The 18,725-nt window shown below is 27.7% G+C and overlaps 1 protein-coding gene across 1 annotated transcript; it reads right to left on the bottom strand.

Annotated features, from left to right (window-relative positions):
- Window positions 1–17,021: 17,021 nt before the first annotated feature.
- Window positions 17,022–18,116, bottom strand: LOC136086055 (type-1 angiotensin II receptor-like). The gene has a single exon (XM_065808322.1). It carries the CDS (start codon window positions 18,114–18,116, stop codon window positions 17,022–17,024), a length of 1,095 nt encoding a protein of 364 aa, XP_065664394.1.
- Between the last annotated feature and the right edge of the window lie 609 nt (window positions 18,117–18,725).

The raw sequence follows: 18,725 nt of genomic DNA, 5'->3' as shown, positions 1-18,725 counted from the left end.
TTCCAAAATAGCAAAAATAGATACCAAACCAGAGGCACGGGAAACTTCACGTACCTTTTAAAAAAACTATTCTCTCTCGCTTTTCCATTTCGTACCGTGGTCCTTATCTATATAACAAATTAATATCAAAAAATACTCAACTGGAAAAATCGAATAACTTAAATTCTCTGAAAACGTTATTAAAAGATCTCATTTTAAACACTAACAACTTTATGAATTTTTATTAACCCCAAAACATTTAAAATCTATGTATAAAACTAACTTTGTTCCGAAACCAATGTAAACTCCAATAACTCTTAAAATTCTAAATAACTCAAAAACAACAGCAATAACAAAAACACAAAAACAAAAAATAGGCTTATTTATCAACACTTGAACGATTATATATTACCTATTTAGTAAATCGTGTACTTACTTATATTTATGTGTATTGAAATTATGATATCAAAAATAAAAAGTTTAAATATTAAATAAGTCACGAATTTAAAAAAATGGATAAAAATAATAAAGAAACAAAAAGAGTTGGATTAAAAGTTGAAGATTCAGAAGTATCTGTAAAACTAGTGCGAGAAATTTTTAAAGAAATGTTTGAAAAACATCAAAAAGATATTCTGAACATAATTAGTGGAAATATTAGGCTAACAAACGATTCCAGTGGACACAAGACGTTATTTCAACGTTGATTTACGGTTGATTTTTAGTCGCGACGTCATATAACAAAAATCAACATTTTATCAATGATGAAAATTCGTTGAAAACGATCAACTTAACGCGACGTTGAATCAACGTTAATTCAACGTCTATATTATGAGTTCCACCGTTCGTTTTGCATTTGAGAACTCAAATACGCATGCGTGACTTTACAAGTCATTGATTAGGCCATCTATTGCCATTTCATAAGGTTTTGAGTTTGTCAATTTAACGATACCACATTGCTTAATTTGCGATGCATTAGTGATAAATATAAAATAGATCTTTTTTTTATTTCATCAGTGTGTATTGCATGAAGAATTTGCTTGAATTTGTTTTAGAGTTTGTTTAAGTAAGTAGTTTTTTAGAGTTTGATTAAATTGTTTGATTAAACATATGATATATACATAAAATGTATGATATGTTAATAATATATCATATAGACTGTAATAATCATAATACTATATTATTGTATTTTTATTATTGTTGTTATTATTATTTTTATATTTACAAATATATATATATATATATATATATATATATATATATATATATATATGGAAGTTTTTAGAATAAATCAACAAAATTAAAATAACATAAAACACACTATTTAATTATATAGTGCGTGATTCTTCACCATTTAGTAAACTAGGCATCGATGTTCATGTTCACCCCGATGTTCATAGTCACCCCTTTTCACGGTATATATTATATATGTATATTTATTTATATATTTATACATATAATATATGATATATTTATATATACATCTATAATCATTATATATAACATATGATATATACATAAAAGATATGATATGTTAATAATATTAACATTCATATAGACTATAATAATCATATAATATTAATTATTCATTTAGACTATAATAATCATAATACTATATTATAGTATTTTTATTATTGTTATTATTATTTTTACATTTTTTTTAAATTTGGGAAGAGCGGAAGTTAAAAAGTGATTCTTACGCCAACACATACGTCACTTTTAATTTCTTTTGACTTTCGTCCAACATTTGCGAGTTGTCAGAAAGTTAAAACCATTAATTTAATTACAAATTAATCGTTTTTTAAAAAAGCCGCAAAAACGCAAATTTAATTGACCAGAATGTTTTTTAAAACATTCGGAATGTTTTTAACACTAAAAACAATGTTTTTATTTTTATTTTTTTTATTAAAATGTTTTTATTTTTGTTTTTTTTAATAAAATGTTTTTATTTTTATTTATTTTTACTGTAAATCATGCACGGAGTGCTGCTACATTGACTATCTTATAGCCTGACTCACTAGGGAGTGTTGCTACATCGACTGACAAATAGCCTGACTCGCAAGTGAGTGCTGCTATATCGACTGATAAATAGCCTGACTCGCAACGGAGTGCTGCTACATCTACTATCTTTTAGCCTGACTTACAAGGGAGTGCTGCTACATCGACTGAGGGTTTAGTTAAGGCAGGCAGTCTAGCAATTAATAAAAAAAAAAAAAGTCCAGTCTTGCATTTTAACTTTTACTTTTTGTCAACAAAATATGGAAGAAAACTTTCAGACAACATATAAGTGTATATATACATACTATAAAAGTGCCTTCTGTTGTTTAGGGAAATGGCTACCCGGTTAAAGCGATGGAGACGGAATAATGTTTTGGTTAATGAGCTTCTTAGTAGTGACATTGATATTGATTGCTCAGCTTTATTAAATGAAGATGTCTGTAGCAGCAGCAATTGTGAGGCTACTGCAATAGTAGATTCTGAATATAATTCAGACTCTATCTTACAGGATGAAATTTAAAAATAAAAAAAAAAGCAACTCAGATGAAAGCAAATTAAGAGGGAAAATAAGGGGGAGGGGGGATATTCCGGACTTTTTCCGCAAACAATTTTTTGGATTTTTCAAATTTGACCTGGATGATCTATTATATATATGTATAATTTTTATTGAAATTGACCTGTTTCTACAAAAAAAAAAGTCATCGAATTTTTGAAATTTTAAAACCATTCGAAATTCCGCGGTATACGCGGTGCCATTGGGCTACCTAACCTGATATTGTATCAAAGTTTAATGTATCTATAAAAATATTAATTTTTTGTTGTAGGTTGATGACCAACGGTTTACAATCAAAGTTCAACATGGCTGGCGGCAAGGGTAAAAAGAAATTTAAAGGCACAAACATTTGTAAGGTTGTTGTTGGTCATGAGTCATGAGTAATGTTATCTGTTATTGAAAAACACAATTTGATGCTTTGGTGCTACTTTAATTTCAAGTTCTTGCTGTACTTGTTGCAAATTACTCTGGCAATACCTTTTTTTATAGAGAGCGTCATGCTTAGTAAAGCAACTGCTACGGTTGCTGAAGTCAGAACAGATATCATAAGTTTGGTGAAATATGCAACCGACAGATCCAATGGTGGCGGTCGGTGCGTAAATGACGATTTGAATATGTTAATATAAAATGTATATATAAAATGGTAACATTCTATCTATTTCTTATATAAACTACCTTAAAATAATTTTTTGAACATGAAATACACTACTTTTAGCGCAAAATATTGCTTTTTTATTGTCTTATTTTATCGCAATCCAAGTAGAGACAATTTAACATGTTAACGATGGCAATTTAACATGGCTGCAGTCTATTGGATATAAGTTATATCCAATAGGCTGTATAATTTTTATCAAATGACCAAAAATTAACGTTGAAATTAGGTTGTTTGAACGTTGTTCTAACGTCTTATTGACAATATATCAACCAAATATGGTTGATATATTGTCGATAAGACGTTAAAACAACGTAATTTCAACGTTGAACTTTTAATTTTTATTTTATCGGAGTTGAAATATGGATGATATGTAGTCGATAAAACGTTAGAACAACGTTGAAACAACGTTTTCATCGACGTTGTTTCAACGTCGTGGTTTTCAACGTCGGATTTTGTTTCCAATTCCACCAAATTTCAACGTTGTTTCAACATTGTATTTCGTCGGTTTGCGAAATTGTTTCAACGTTATTTCAACGTCATTGTGCCCACTGGGATAGAATTAATGATTTAGCAATAACAATGACATTAATTAAAGATACGTGTAAAAAATTGCAATAAGAAAATCAAATGATAAAAATAGAACTTGAAATAACTAAAGAAGCACTTAAACAACACAAAAAGAAACAAGTTGATTTTGAAAATAGTTTAAATTTTACTCAAGAACTACAGGAAAATAAATTCAAAGAAATGACGAAACAAATTAGATTTAAAGCAGCTAGTGCTGATGATGAAAAAACTTAACTATGTCGGCTTGAGGATAGGCAACGCAGAAATATTTTGCGACTTGAAGGTCTTCCGGAAAACGAAGCTTAAAGTTGTGAAGAATAGGAGGTAAAAGTTTCAAAATTATTTGAAAATAATCTTAATTTAAAAGGAATTTTCATAGAACGCGCTCATAGAAAAGGAAAAGCTGATCCAAAAAAACCCTGAGCAATTGTGATGAAATTACTAAACTATAAAGATAAAGTTAAAATTCTTAAAAATGCAAGAAAATTAAAAGGAACTGGGCTGTATATCAATGAAGACTACTCGCTTGATACTTCGATTTTGAGGAAGAAATTGTTTTTTGAGGAAGAAATGTATATATAAATATATATATATATATATTTTTTTATATATATATATATATATATATATATTTATATATATATATATAAAGCGGCGTCGTTAAGGTTGGGCCTGGTTTTGAGATGTCCAATGGCGCCGAATATGAATGTCCGAAACTTATTGGATATTTTACCCTTTGCCTTTTTTTTGAATGGGGTTAAATTGAGCTAGGGGCGCCATAGATATCTCGCCCAGGGCGCTGGTAGTGCTAAAACCGGAACTGTATATATATATATATATATATATATATATATATATATATTTATGTATATATATATATATATATATATATATATATATATATATATATATATATATATATATATATATATTTACATATATTTACATATATATTTAACTTGTTTATTTGCATAATTATTTATTTGAATATTTATTTTAAATATCGTGGCTGAAGAAACCGCTTCACAAAACATAGAATCTGAACCTTTTCAAGTAACTGAAAATATATTATTAGACAATTATTCAGACGCAGATGCAATGCAAATGCTTCATAGAAATAATGAGATAATGTTAAATAATAACTTTTATTATAATTCAGATATTTCAACTCTTACTGATGACCTAGGTCTTGGTGAATTTTCAATACTACATTTGAATATTAGGAGTATTCGAAAAATTTTTTTGATAAATTAAAACAATTTTTATTAAGCACCAAATTTATTTTTCTAATTATTTGCCTTACAGAAACATGGTGTCGGGATAAGGAAGTTGAAAATGACTCTAACTTTCAACTTGATAATTTTAAGATTGTCCATCAAGCTAGAGGCTCTGAAAGAACAGGCGGAGGAGTGTGCGTATTTGTGCATAAATCGTTAACTTTTAAATTACGCATGGACCTTTGTTTGGTGACTAATGATTGTGAATCTTTAACGATTGAGGTTATAAATAAAATTCACAAAAATGTAATTCTGAATGTTATATATGGACCACCTTCTGGCAATATAAAAATGTTTCTTAAACAATTTAAAAGTTTAATTACAAACAAAGCCATTTTTGGAAATGCACATACTTTGTGGGAGATTTTAATTAGAACGTACTGGAATATGACGCAAATAAAAACGTTAGAAGTTTTTACAATATTGTATATCAAAGTAGTTATATTCCAAATATTAATAAACCTACTAGAATTACAAAAGATGGCTCCACTTCAATAGATTGAAGTATAACTAAAAATTTCTCTCACATAAAAATTAAAACTGCAATATTTGTGACAGACATTTCAGGCCATTTTCCGGTTTTTATAATATCAACAAAATAAAAAATCAAACAATTTTCCGAAAAAGTAAAAATTCCTAAACGAATAATTAATGCAGTTCAATTGTTCATTTTAAAAGCCTTTCATCTTCCACAGATTGGGGACTGGTCCTGAAAACTACAAATGTTAATATTGCTTATAACAGTTTCAATCAGATATTTCAAAAAAACTATAATATAGCATTTCCAAAAATTATAAAAGCTATTAAAAAAAAACATTTCAAAATCCGTGGATAACACCGGGTATCATAAAATCATCAACAAAAAAAACAACGCCTCTATGAAAAATTTATTAAAAAAAGAACCTTTGAAAATGAGTTGAATTATAAAAACTACAAACGACTTTTTGAATCAATTATAAAGTCCTCAAAAAAATCGTACTATAGAGTAATTCCATGCCAAAACAACCAGACCATGCAACCCTACGCCCTTGGATTTTCTTTATATTTTTACCATAGTTAGTACATTATAAAATAAGAAAAAAATCCCAAAAGTTCAAGGTCTAACTCCCAACGGTTCGTGAGTAATGGTTGTTTTAATTTTAGCTACTATTATTGATTTGGTTATTTTCCGCCATTTTTAAATTTACATTTCTCCTTATAAAACCAAGTCTTTAAACGTGTGGATTCTAAAAATAAGTGACTTAGTTATTCTCTAGGTGAGGAATTTGAATATATAGATAAAAAACTCATTTTATAATTAAAAATTACCTAAATATCAACTTTAAATGTTAAAATAATGGACACCTGCGACAGTAAAATATTTAGGCGTGCAGTAAATTTTTTAAGCCTAAAATTTCAAATTAGATCATTCTATGTTTGAAGAATAGTGTGTGAAAAAATCATTTATGCCAAATTCATAGTTTTGTAAATATTTTACTTATGTACTGAAAATGTATATACAATTGCAGGGGCGAACCACGATTTTTTGGAGTTTGAGTTAAATAACTTCCAGGTAAGTTCTATACTCCAAACCTTGAATGTTCATTCTTATGCCATTTACGGATGCTTTGCGAAAAATTGCGCTGCAAAGAGGCTGGGAAGAAAAATACCCTAAAAAGTTGCAATCATCCACCCAAACGTGAGGGGAATTGATTTTTCCAAACAGTAAAATTATTTGCTTTAATAAGACTAAAAATTGTATATATGTTTAAAATTTTGTCAAAAATTATTTGACATTCAAAAGGTATAACCAAGTAAAGTTTACGACCCCCTCAAAACTAGGAGGTTATTCAATTAGGTATAATTTCTAAACAAATCATTATTTTTCAATGAAATTTTATTACCTTAAAGAAATTTCTATCTAGTTTAGGATATTAAAATTCATATTTCAAAAAACTAATTTCCCCCACGTTTTAGATTTCTAATTTTTGGGGTATTTTTGTTCCTAGGCTCTTTGCAGCGCAAATTTTTGCAAAACATCTTTAAATGACATAAGAATGAACATTTAAAGGTTTATAGTATATAAACAACCAGGCCATACAACTCTAAATTCTCTGATTTTTTTTTCAACTTTCGCCAAAGTACTATAGGAAAAAATGATAATTCCTAAATCTAAATCGAAGTGGTTCTTAGGTTATGAAAGTTTTTTAATGTATTTTTTTATAACCTTTTTGTTTCCTTGTTTCCTTGTCTTTCCCAATTATCAAAGTCTAATTGCTGAATTCAGACATATTCATCTAATTTAAATGTTGCAATTAATTCTACATAAATAATGTAATTAATACTTGTGCGTTTTTAAATTTGCAAGTATAACATTTTTAATTCATTATCAAAATGATTTCATGTGATATTGGTAAAGTTTTGAAGTCAGAATGCCATAAAACCTCATATTCTAGAAATAAAGAGATTTTTTCACTACATGACCTAGACACTAATACTCGTCAAAACATTTCATGGAGATCTGAGTTGCGTGCTTGAGAAAAACTATAAAGTTAAAATGTTGAAATCAAATTACCTTTTATTTTATTTTTTTATGCACTTATAAAGTGCATAAAAAAATAAAATAAAAGGTAATTTGATTTCAAATATATTTTATGTAATTATATCAAAGCAACCTTACTTTAGTTTTCAAATTATATTACTTTTCTGATAGATGTGGAGGACAGTATAAAAATTATAAAAATTTTCTAAATCTATCCCATCACTCAGAAGATTTTTTATTGGAAACGGAATGGACATTTTTTGCAACCAGTCATGGCAAATCTTCTTGTGACGCAATAATTGGTACAGTAAAACGAACAACAGCAAGAGAATGTCCAAAGAAAAATCAAATACTAACAATCGATGCAATGTTTTTGAATGAATTTTTCACTCAAAAAATGCTCACATTAAAGTTCTTTAAAATTGATAAAGGAACTATGGTTAATGTTAGAGCTACATAAAATAAACGATTTGAAAAGGGAAAAACAATACCAGGAAGTCGAGGATTTCACCACTGCATACCAGTTTTGAAAACATCTACGTTATTAAAAAAAATTTTAACAATATAAATCCAAAATCTATTAAGATAACTAAAAAAACAAGTTCCCAAAACTTAAGTTTAATAAATTTTGAGCTAATGCAGAAATACAAATATTACGCATGTACCTATGACTCGTTTTGGTGAATTGCAGTAGTTGAAGAAAAAGGTAAAGAATATAATGATATAAAAATAAAGTTTATGCATCCACACGGTCGATCTGAACAGTTTTTCTGGCCGAAAAGGGATGATTATTGTTGGATACCAATGTAACAACATTAGTAAGTGCACTAAAAATAATATAAGACAAATATGAACTTTCAAAAAAAGATTTTAACAAAATTAATAAGTATATATTTATAAATCAATAATTTTTAATGGATATATTATAAATATTGTATATCAATTTAAGTATGCATCATTTTTATTTATTTTGAATACTGCGATAAACGAAATATGTTATATTTGCTTTTTTTGTAATGTTTTTCATTTAATTCTTAAACTATGTACTTGGCAGAAATGATTTATTTACACAGTGTTCTTCAAACATACAATGATCTAATTTGAAATTTTAGGCTTAAAAAATTTACGGGACACCTAAAAATTTTACTGGAGCAGGTGTCCATTATTTTAACATTTATAATTGATATTTAGGTAATTTTTAGTTATAGAATGAGTTTTTTATTTATATATTTTAATTCCTCACCTAGAAATTAGCTAAGTCACTTAATTTTAGAACTCACATGTTTATAGACTTGGTTTTATTAGGAGAAATGTGAATTTAAAAATGGCGGAAAATAACCAAAACAATAATAGTAGCTAAAATTAAAACAACCATTACTCACGAACCGTTGGGAGTTAGACCTTGAACTTTTGGGATTTATCTTATTTTATAATGTACTAACTATGGAAAAATATAAAAAAAAATCCAAGGACAAAGGGTTGCATTTTTAAAAAAAATTGGTCGTTTTGACGTGGAATTACTCTATACTAAGCAGTTAATAAAATTTAAAAACAATTCACAAAAAACATGGCGTTTAATAAATGACGTCATTGGTAAAAAAAGTATAACAGTCTTCCGAAAAAACTCATTAAAAATAACTGCGAAATTGTTAATGAATCTTTAATTGCTCAATCGTTAATCATGCATTTGTTAATTCAGGCGTAAATTTAGCATCAAAAATTAAACTTAATAAATCTGATTTTAAATCATATCTAACCGCTAATAATACCATAATGGAAAATAATAAATTAACTGAAAAAGAATTATTAAATGCTGCCTCTAATTTAAAACCAAACAAAGGTCTAGGAGTTGACGATGTTTGCAGTAGGGCAATAATAAAATCAATTTATTATTTAAAATCTCCGCTCATGCATATTTTTACTTTGTCTCTTGAACAAGGAATCTTTCCTGATAAACTTAAACTTGCAAGGGTGGTACCAGTCTTTAAATCTGGAGATGATACCAGCATTTCCAATTACAGACCAATCTCAATACTACCATGCTTTTAAAAACTATTCGAATACATTATGCATCATAGACTATTTACCTTTCTAGAAAATAACAATATTCTTTATAACAAACAATTTGGATTTTAAAAAAATCACTCCACAGATCAAGCAATTATTTATCTTGTTCAAAATATTTTTCAGGCATTTAATGAAATTAAATATACACTAGGTGTATTTATTGATCTTAGCAAAGCGTTTGACACTGTTGATCATTATATTCTATTAAATAAACTAGAAAATTACGGGATTAAGCACTCAAATTTTAAATGGCTTCAAAGCTATTTGTCAAATAGGAAACAATACATTTCATTTAGCTGCGGAAAAACTGATAATATGAAGATAAAATGTGGTGTTTCACAAGGGTCAATTTTAGGACCAATCTTAATTTTAATTTATATTAATGATTTAAGCAAATCTTGTAATTTACTAGACACTATTTTGTTTGCGGATGATACAAAGTTGTTTCACGCTTTTCACGATATTAAAATGTTGTTTAATTCAGTTAACATTGAACTCATAAATTTCACAGAATGGCTTAGTGCAAATAAATTATCAATTAATTTAGATAAAACAAAGTATTCTTTTTTCCATCGCTTTCATCAACGTGATAAAATCCCTATACAACTTCCAAAACTTTGTATTGGCAGTCAATTTATAAAAAGAGAACAATCATTAAAATTTTTAGGAGTACTCCTTGACGAAAACGTTACTTGGATCATATACATTATCTTGAAAGTAAAATCTCAAGAAATATTGGCCTACTTTATAAAGCAAAGCCATTTTTAAATCAAACTAGTTTAAAATTGTTATATTTCTCCTTTGTTCATAGTTATCTGAATTACGCAAACATTGCTTGGTGTAGCAGAAATCAAAACAAAATTAAAAAACTTTTTAATAAACAAAGACATGCAATGAGAATACTATCTGATGTAGGCAGTTTTACTCACTCTAAAGAACTATTTATAAAGCTGAATATATTCAATGTCAACCAAATAAATATTTTTCATCATTTAATTTTCATGTATAAAGTTGATAAAAGAACATTTTTTTAATTCGTTATTCAAAATAAATAAACATAGATACTTAACCAGATACTCAAACAACACCTATATTCAGCCCAAATGTTTTTATGCCGCAACTGAGTTTTCATTATCCATTAGAGGACTAAAAGTATGGAATAAAATTCTATCTAATTAACTTCAAACTCTTGACGAATTTGAAGTAAAATTGAAGCAAATGCTCCTAATTAGTGATGGAGTGCTTGACTTTTTCGGGTGACATAGGTAAGTTTTTTCGATTTAGTTTAAAGTTTATCTTTGTCAACCCTTTAATGGATTTGGTTGTAGCATGCTTAAATACATATAAATATATATATATATATATATATATATATATATATATATATATATATATACATATATATATATATATATATATATATATATATATATATATATATATAAATATATATATATATATACATATATATATATATATATATATATATATATATATATATATATATATATATATATATATATATATATATATATATATATATATATATATATATATATATATATAGCTTAAGAAAAGGTGTATTCTTATGTAAAATCAAATTTTAAATAGGGTTTACTTAAAAATATTTTTGATCGGAAAAAGTTTTGATACCCAAACTTGCACTTTTAGAAATTGCAAAATTTAGTAAAATTTTATTTGTCACATTTGTCTTTTATTATGTTTTTCATGTCTTTCTTTTTCATTGTGATAAAATATTAAATGCAAATAATATTTTTAGACCAGTTGCAATTTTTTTTGATACTTGTTTCAAAGTCATCATCTTGCATGAATCCTACCAGCAATGCAGATTCTGGACATTTCAGGGGAGGGGGTCTTCAATTTTCAATGTGGTTTTAATGATTAACAAATTTGCTTATAACAGTTGTTTTTTTTTGTTTCATTAGAAATAAAGGTGGTGCCGGTGATGCGGTTTCCCTAAAAAACAGGAGGTTTATCCCATCTTACTTAAATAATATTTTGATAACACTACTATAACACTATTAAAAAAAACAATAAATAAAATAACATATCTTTCAAATCTATTGACATTGAAAATTTATTGAAATTTTTTTCTTTGTTTTAACAACAGGTAGCAACTCTCTATGTTGAACTCTAGCTCTAATAAATCCATCTCTTGCATCTGGTCCAACTACTGACATGAATGCTACTGTCACTTTTTTTACAGCACGCTTGGTACTTTGAGTATGAATTTTAACAGAAGGAGTTATTAGAGGTGTCAATCTTAGCAATACCAACTTATCTTTAGTGAGCGAACAAGTAAAAACAGGTTCTTGTACTACACCATTTTCCCATTTAAATAACTCTTGAAGAGTAGTTGCTGCAAAGTTCAGTTTAGGTGTTTTTCTTGGTCTGATTCGCATGTCTCCAAGGATATCATTACCTCTTTGTTCCAAAATTTGATCAACTGCAAAGTTGCGGTCTTCTGCATTATTACTAGATAATAAAGAGATTAATAAACTTTCATGGTTCGCATACCAAGCGCCTAACTAGATGTAGGGGGTCACAATTTCTCTTACTATAACAGGTTGATTTCTAAGAATTCTCAATTGAGACAGAATGTGATTGGAAGCATCTTCAAGTCTGTCTTTAACTTTAATATCAAAAAAACGTTTCAAGTAAAATTGTGAACAAAATTAGACAAGTAACTCAAGATTTTTCAAATTCTGATCAGTTAAGTCATGTTTCCTTGTCCACATAAAGATTATTCTCATGCCAGTAGTCAGCCATCTGGCATGACTTATGGGGCCATATTTAATTTCTGTAAGATTAGGTGGCAATACACCGATCTTAACTGCTTTACATAATTTGTAGGTTTGTTTTTGATCTGTTGACATATTTTTTAGTATTGTTTCTAGAATGTCAACAAAGCTCTCTCCCTCTAGAAGAGCTTTAAATTGAGGATTGTACTCCATTGTATTAACATCAGCGAGACATTTTCCACAGGACCTACATAGCCAGTACTACATGATGTTAGTCCATGAATCCCTACTATTAGGTGACGCAAAAATAACTCATTTGAATGAAGCATGCATATGGCCTAGTGGCATTTGTGACCTTACAGCTTTTCAAGATGTGTTATAGCACCACCTTTTCAACCGGTGTTAATTTAATTACTATCAGCTCCATGTACTAAACATGATTCAGTAAGATTATATTTTTGCAGCAAATCATAAACACCTTCAGCAATCTTTTTAGCTGGCTTATCTGAATGAGTATGTGCATTTAGAGTAAAATGGCCAAGATATCAACCACCAGGTTCTATAGTCACAGTAATGTGTTGCTCTTTGGTAATAAAAGGATGTAGCTGTCCGTTTGAATCATTTATCATCGCCCTTGTTGAATCTTTTCTTCCATCAAAGTAAATGCCAATATTATCTGATTTTGGAAGATTGAAATTGTCATTATTCTTTGCTACTACCATGACTTTTTTTCTCGCTCTCATCAACTTAGAAGGATCACAAGCAAGGTAAGATTTTCAAAGGTATTCAGAGGTGAGAAATCCTGCTTCAATTAAATCTTGCAGATAACTTGTAGCAATTGCTGCAGTTGCAGCAGGTGAAATCCCAAACCTATAAAATAAAACTAGTTTATATTTGTTTTTATTAATTCATCATCCGAACTTTTACTGCTCAACAAAATAATAATCTATATGATTACCTTATACTAGCCATTGCTGTGCTTTTTCTTGACTTCTTTTCTAAAAATAGTGTTACAAGGAAAGCATAAACACCTAATTTATCCTTTAGAAGTCTTTCAACCAACAATTTTCTATATAAACAAAGAAAATATCAGTTATTATGAAATTATATTTACCTCAAAGGATGCTTGATCATCTTGTAGTTTTTTCATTCTTTTCTCATAAGCTTTTTCGTCACTGATTTTTCTCTTATATTTTTTTCTAAGTTTCGTTGTCTCAATCTTATCAGCATGTCCCATTTGCATGTCAGACTTTTCACCTGTCTTATTTCTTTTACTGCATAACCATCTGAGCTCCATAGATGGAATTTTTTTTAGAAAAAATACAGGTGCAGTTTATATGTAATTATTTTGGGGGGAAGAACACCCAGACAGATCATGTTCACACAGAAGTATCTTATGAGGACATGTTATGGTCCATTAGCTTATCTAACTTCAATAGAAGTTCTTCTTTTACTTTTGCCTTAGTTCTTCCCCATGCAACGTTTTCTACTTTCTCCCAAAGGGTTTTAATTCTATAATAAAGCGATTTCTCACTAATAACAACTGGCTGTTGAAGCTTAACATTTGCTTTTCTCCATTGAGCAAGAACAAATGGAATCAGATTGCTAGCAAGATCTTTGTTAGAATATTTATTATGGTGTAGATTGCATGTTTAACATGCAATCTACACCATAAAGCGTAACACAAATCTACACAAAAAAGCATAACATGATGTTATGCTTTTTTGTTCTTTTAGTAAAATTCCTTTTTGAATAACTGCTCTGTTTGTAGGCAGCTTACTAGGAATAAAATCTTTTCCAGGTCTAATAAAATCTGAAATTGCAGTGGTGGATGATCTAGTCTTAACTTTCGACATTTATAAATATCTCGATTAAATAACTAATAACGAATAAAATAGTAATAGACTACGATCTTGGATAAAGGTTTTATACAGCGGAGAGCTAAGTGAAAATATCTTTTAAAATTAATTCGACGCTGTGCTTATTAGGAGAGTTTATTACATAAAAGCGGATTTTATTTGTTTTATAATAATTTAAGTTTTTTTCATTTTAAAAATATGTAAATATGAAAATTTGGGTATCAAGACATTTTCTGATCAAAAAGTGGTCCATAACAAACCTACCTTGAAATTTAATTTTACATAGGAATACACCTTTTCTTAAGCTTGAATTTTATTTTTTTCAAAAACATATAAATCTCACTGTACCCTACTGTCCACTGCATTGAGCAGTGTACTGCTCAAAAACGCATGTTACATGAATAGTTAATGAGTTAATAACTTTTGTTTTGAGTATTTGTTTTACTATTTTTAAAGTTACCGTCTCTCGTAACACCCAATCCTGTCATCTTTATATTTAAAGTAAACTTTAATGCAGATATTCTGGTAACATCGCTTTGATTGTTTATAACGCAGATTTTTTTTTGTTTTTCAGTTTTTCAAAATACTTTTAACTTAAAAATAAGTCTCGAATAATTATTAACTTGAAACGCGCTTGTTAAAAGTTTTTCATGCTAAACTTGCAGTGGTAGCAAACTTCCAAGCGTTGTACTAACACCGCTTCGAGATGCATGCTTAAACTCACTAATGTTATACCAGAAACGCTGCAGCAAAGGCTGCGGGGGAAACCCTTAAACTCCTCTTTAAAGCAAAAATCGCTTATAAAGGAATTGTTCTAATTTATTAAAATTTACTTAATTCAATATTTTATAATATATAGTCTTAGATGTTTACTATGTCTACTATGGTGTAGTTTTAGAAGTATAATGTGTCTACTATGATGCAGTTTTAGATGTATACTATGCTTTTTTTGGGGTAGTTTGTTTGTCTTCTATGGTTTAGAACTAAATAAAGGAAACTAAATATAGGAAACTTTGATCGGGTGTTTATGTTCAACGTTGATAATAAAATGACATTGATAATAAAACATCACCCATTTTATCTAAGCCATTAAAAAAAAAAAATCTATATCTAACACAATTTTCAAAAAAAAATTATTTCCAACCAAAACCTATTATTCTGCTACTAAGTTCTCGATTGCAATCAGAGAACCTAAATTCTAGAACACGCTATTAAATATTGAGTTAAAAACTATTTCTTTCTTTCACCAATTTAAAAGTAAAAAAAACCTTTGATAAATGACGACGAATTAAACTTTTTTTTGAAACATTTAAATAGGAGCAATCACTTGCTTTTTTACTTTTTTTACATGCTTGGTCATATTTATATTTAATCATTTTTATTATTATTATTTAATCATTCGAATATAAAGAATTGCAGTAATAGTAACATGTTTTATAAAACATGCGTTCAAAAATGTGTAAATAATTGAGTAGGGGAGAGTGGGGTAATGGCGAACGCGGGGTAACTCCGAACATGGTCAAAACAGCATTGTAAAAAAATAAATTCGACAATTTTTTTTTACCTGCTGAGAAGGGATCCTATGCTCAGTTCCAGACGTGCAGTAGTGTAATGAAGCTGCGGATGTTGTTCACTATAACTTGATTTTAAATTTTTCTGATAATTTTATGCAACTTTTTTCTTGAGTAACACTCTGTTGTAGCTTCTATGGAAATAAAGTCACTCCTTTTTTTTGTTTTTGTTGCATAATATAGTTTTTAGACTTAGTTATTACAATTAGCTTTTTATTCGCTATTACACAACAGTGCTTGTGATTGCCCCCCAATGTGTTCGGAATTACCCCACGTAGGCAGGGTAATTCCGAACACCAATGGTTTTATTTCTGGCATAAATTTTTATTTTATAATAAGATTTTTAAAAATTCCTTTTGAGGGTTTGTGACTGAGTAGTTAAACTAATTGATAAGCAATAAATATGATCAATTTTGTATAACTGGTGTCTTCAATTTGCATTCCCGCTTAGGTGTTCGCCAATACCCCACTCTCCCCTACGTATATATTTTTTATATGTTTTTTATAAACCCAATTCTTATATTATAATTTTAATGTTTTGTCTACTAGAGTTTCTAAAATATTATTTTATATAAAGTATATATTATAAAATAAAACATTGTTTATAATAATAGCTGCAAACTTTCCTTTTTTTTATGTTTTCTTTCATTTTTATTTATTTTAAATTCGAAGTCCTAATAAATAAAACTTAAAAGATAATATTATAAAAAAAAAATCTTAAACTTCTATTTTTCTATTTATCTTTTGCATATAATATATTGTGATAAAACGTAAAAAATTATATTTCAACACCGTAACGTTTGTATTTTTTTCATATACTTATTTTCAAGGGGCTCGGTGATTGGGCTGATTCTTCTAGTTTATATATACTTTTTTACGTTTAATATTTATTAAAAAAATTTTAATGTGGAGAAATGCACGTAATGTAAAAATCAAGTTAAAAAAAAATGTTATACAATTGAATAGGTATAGTAGTAATTACTTTTAAATATGTGTTACAGTAAACCAATTTATATATATATATATATATATATATATATATATATATATATATATATATATATATATATATATATATATATATATATATATTTATATATATATATGTATATGTATATATAACATTATAATTGATATTCTAAATATTAAAATATATATATATAACATTATAATTGATATTCTAAATATTAAAAAGTGTAAAAAGAAAAAGTCATTTTAATTGCTATTTTGTAGAACAGCTAATTCGTTACCAAATCTTTCAACTGATTCAATATTTTGAAAATCTAAATCAAAGTCACTGTTGCTTGTGAAACTTGCTACTTTTCTTTTGCGTTGATAATAAAAATATGCTGGTGAAAAAAAACACATTTTACGTGAAACTATCGACATACTTGCCATAAGTTTCCGTATCAGCATTAAAAATTGAGCCATTGCAGTGGCTTGTAGATATATGTAAATGATAGGGTCTGATACATTATTTAATGTATTAATTCCTATCAGAATGACAAGCCAATTTTTTCCTGTGTTGTTTGAGTTTACTGTTGCATAATAATAAATTAAATGCGGTAGAAACGCAAACAAAAAAAAAGTAAAAATTATCAAGAAAGGTATTATGAATAGTTTTTTTTTCTTTAAAATTTGGTTTCCATTTATTAATGACGAATAATATGTTCTCACTACTATAAAACCATAAACGCATATTGTTAATCCAATAACAAAACCAGTGTAAATAAAAAAAGCAGTTGAACAAAACCACACGACGGTAAAATTACTGTTTTTAGAAAATGTCATTGAAATTCCCGATATTATAGATATTAACCATAAAACACCAAGACTGCAAAAAATAATACATTTTGTAATTCTTGCACGATACCGGAATGGAAACGCAATAAACATAAATCTATCTAAGGTTAAAAGACAAAGATTGTTAATATACGCCATGTGTGCACAATTGAACGCTAATATTAGGGTATTATCATATATTTTGTAACCCTGGTATTCAGAATGTACAACTGTAGTTGTAGAAATAATGTTTATAATAGATACAAAACTCAAGTGCACAATAAATATTTTCTGTGGAGAAAGTTTTTTTTGTCTCAGACTGAGTAATACAGATAATCCAACTATATGAAGCAATAATGCCACAACGATAATTAAAACATCAAAACCAAGAATGACTTTCATACTGTAAGTCAAAGTAAGTTTCTTTTTTCCTGAAAGTAATGCACTGTTATTGCACATTAACGTCAAATTTCCTAACTTTGACAGACGTTCATGTGTTGCTTCCGCATTTTGAAAAAACTTTGTCATAGTTTTCAATGCTAAACTATAAATGCTTATAATTTAGCTTTACTTGGTATTTTAGCTAAACTTGGTGTTTAATTTCAACTTGGTATTTAAGTTAAACCTGGTATTTAAGCTGAACTTGGTATTTGCTATAAATTATAGTTTAATTTTTATTATTTAATAATAGTTGATAAAAAAAAAATTTTCAAATAAATTAGAAAAACAGCTGAGTCTTTAAAAAACAACAATAAAACTTTATCAAAAAAAAAGCTAATATAAATTGAAATATATTAAGAAACAAAAAACAACTAAAACTTATTTTTTCTTTAAAAATGGCAATAAAAAGAAATTTAAATAAAAAGTAGGTTATAGCTAATTAAAAAACATCAAATTATGCTAAACTCTATGTCATTGGTAGTTAGTGTACGTCACCTTTTGGCTAAATTCGGATGAAAACAAAAAAGAAAACGAAAACATCTAAAAAAAAATTGTTTTACTCTGTAAAGCCTCGCATTCAATCAAGCTAAATTCATTGGTAAAAAATTTTTCGCTTCTAATATATATGTATAAAGTAAACAAGCCATTTCGGAAGTTATAATTATTTTTTATTTAATTTTAAAATGTGCTTAAGTT

Source organism: Hydra vulgaris, chromosome 10, assembly GCF_038396675.1.
Source record: "Hydra vulgaris chromosome 10, alternate assembly HydraT2T_AEP".
NCBI classification, from domain to species: domain Eukaryota; kingdom Metazoa; phylum Cnidaria; class Hydrozoa; order Anthoathecata; family Hydridae; genus Hydra; species Hydra vulgaris.
Note: the sequence above shows the minus strand (reverse complement) of the source record. Positions and strands in the feature narration are given on the sequence as shown.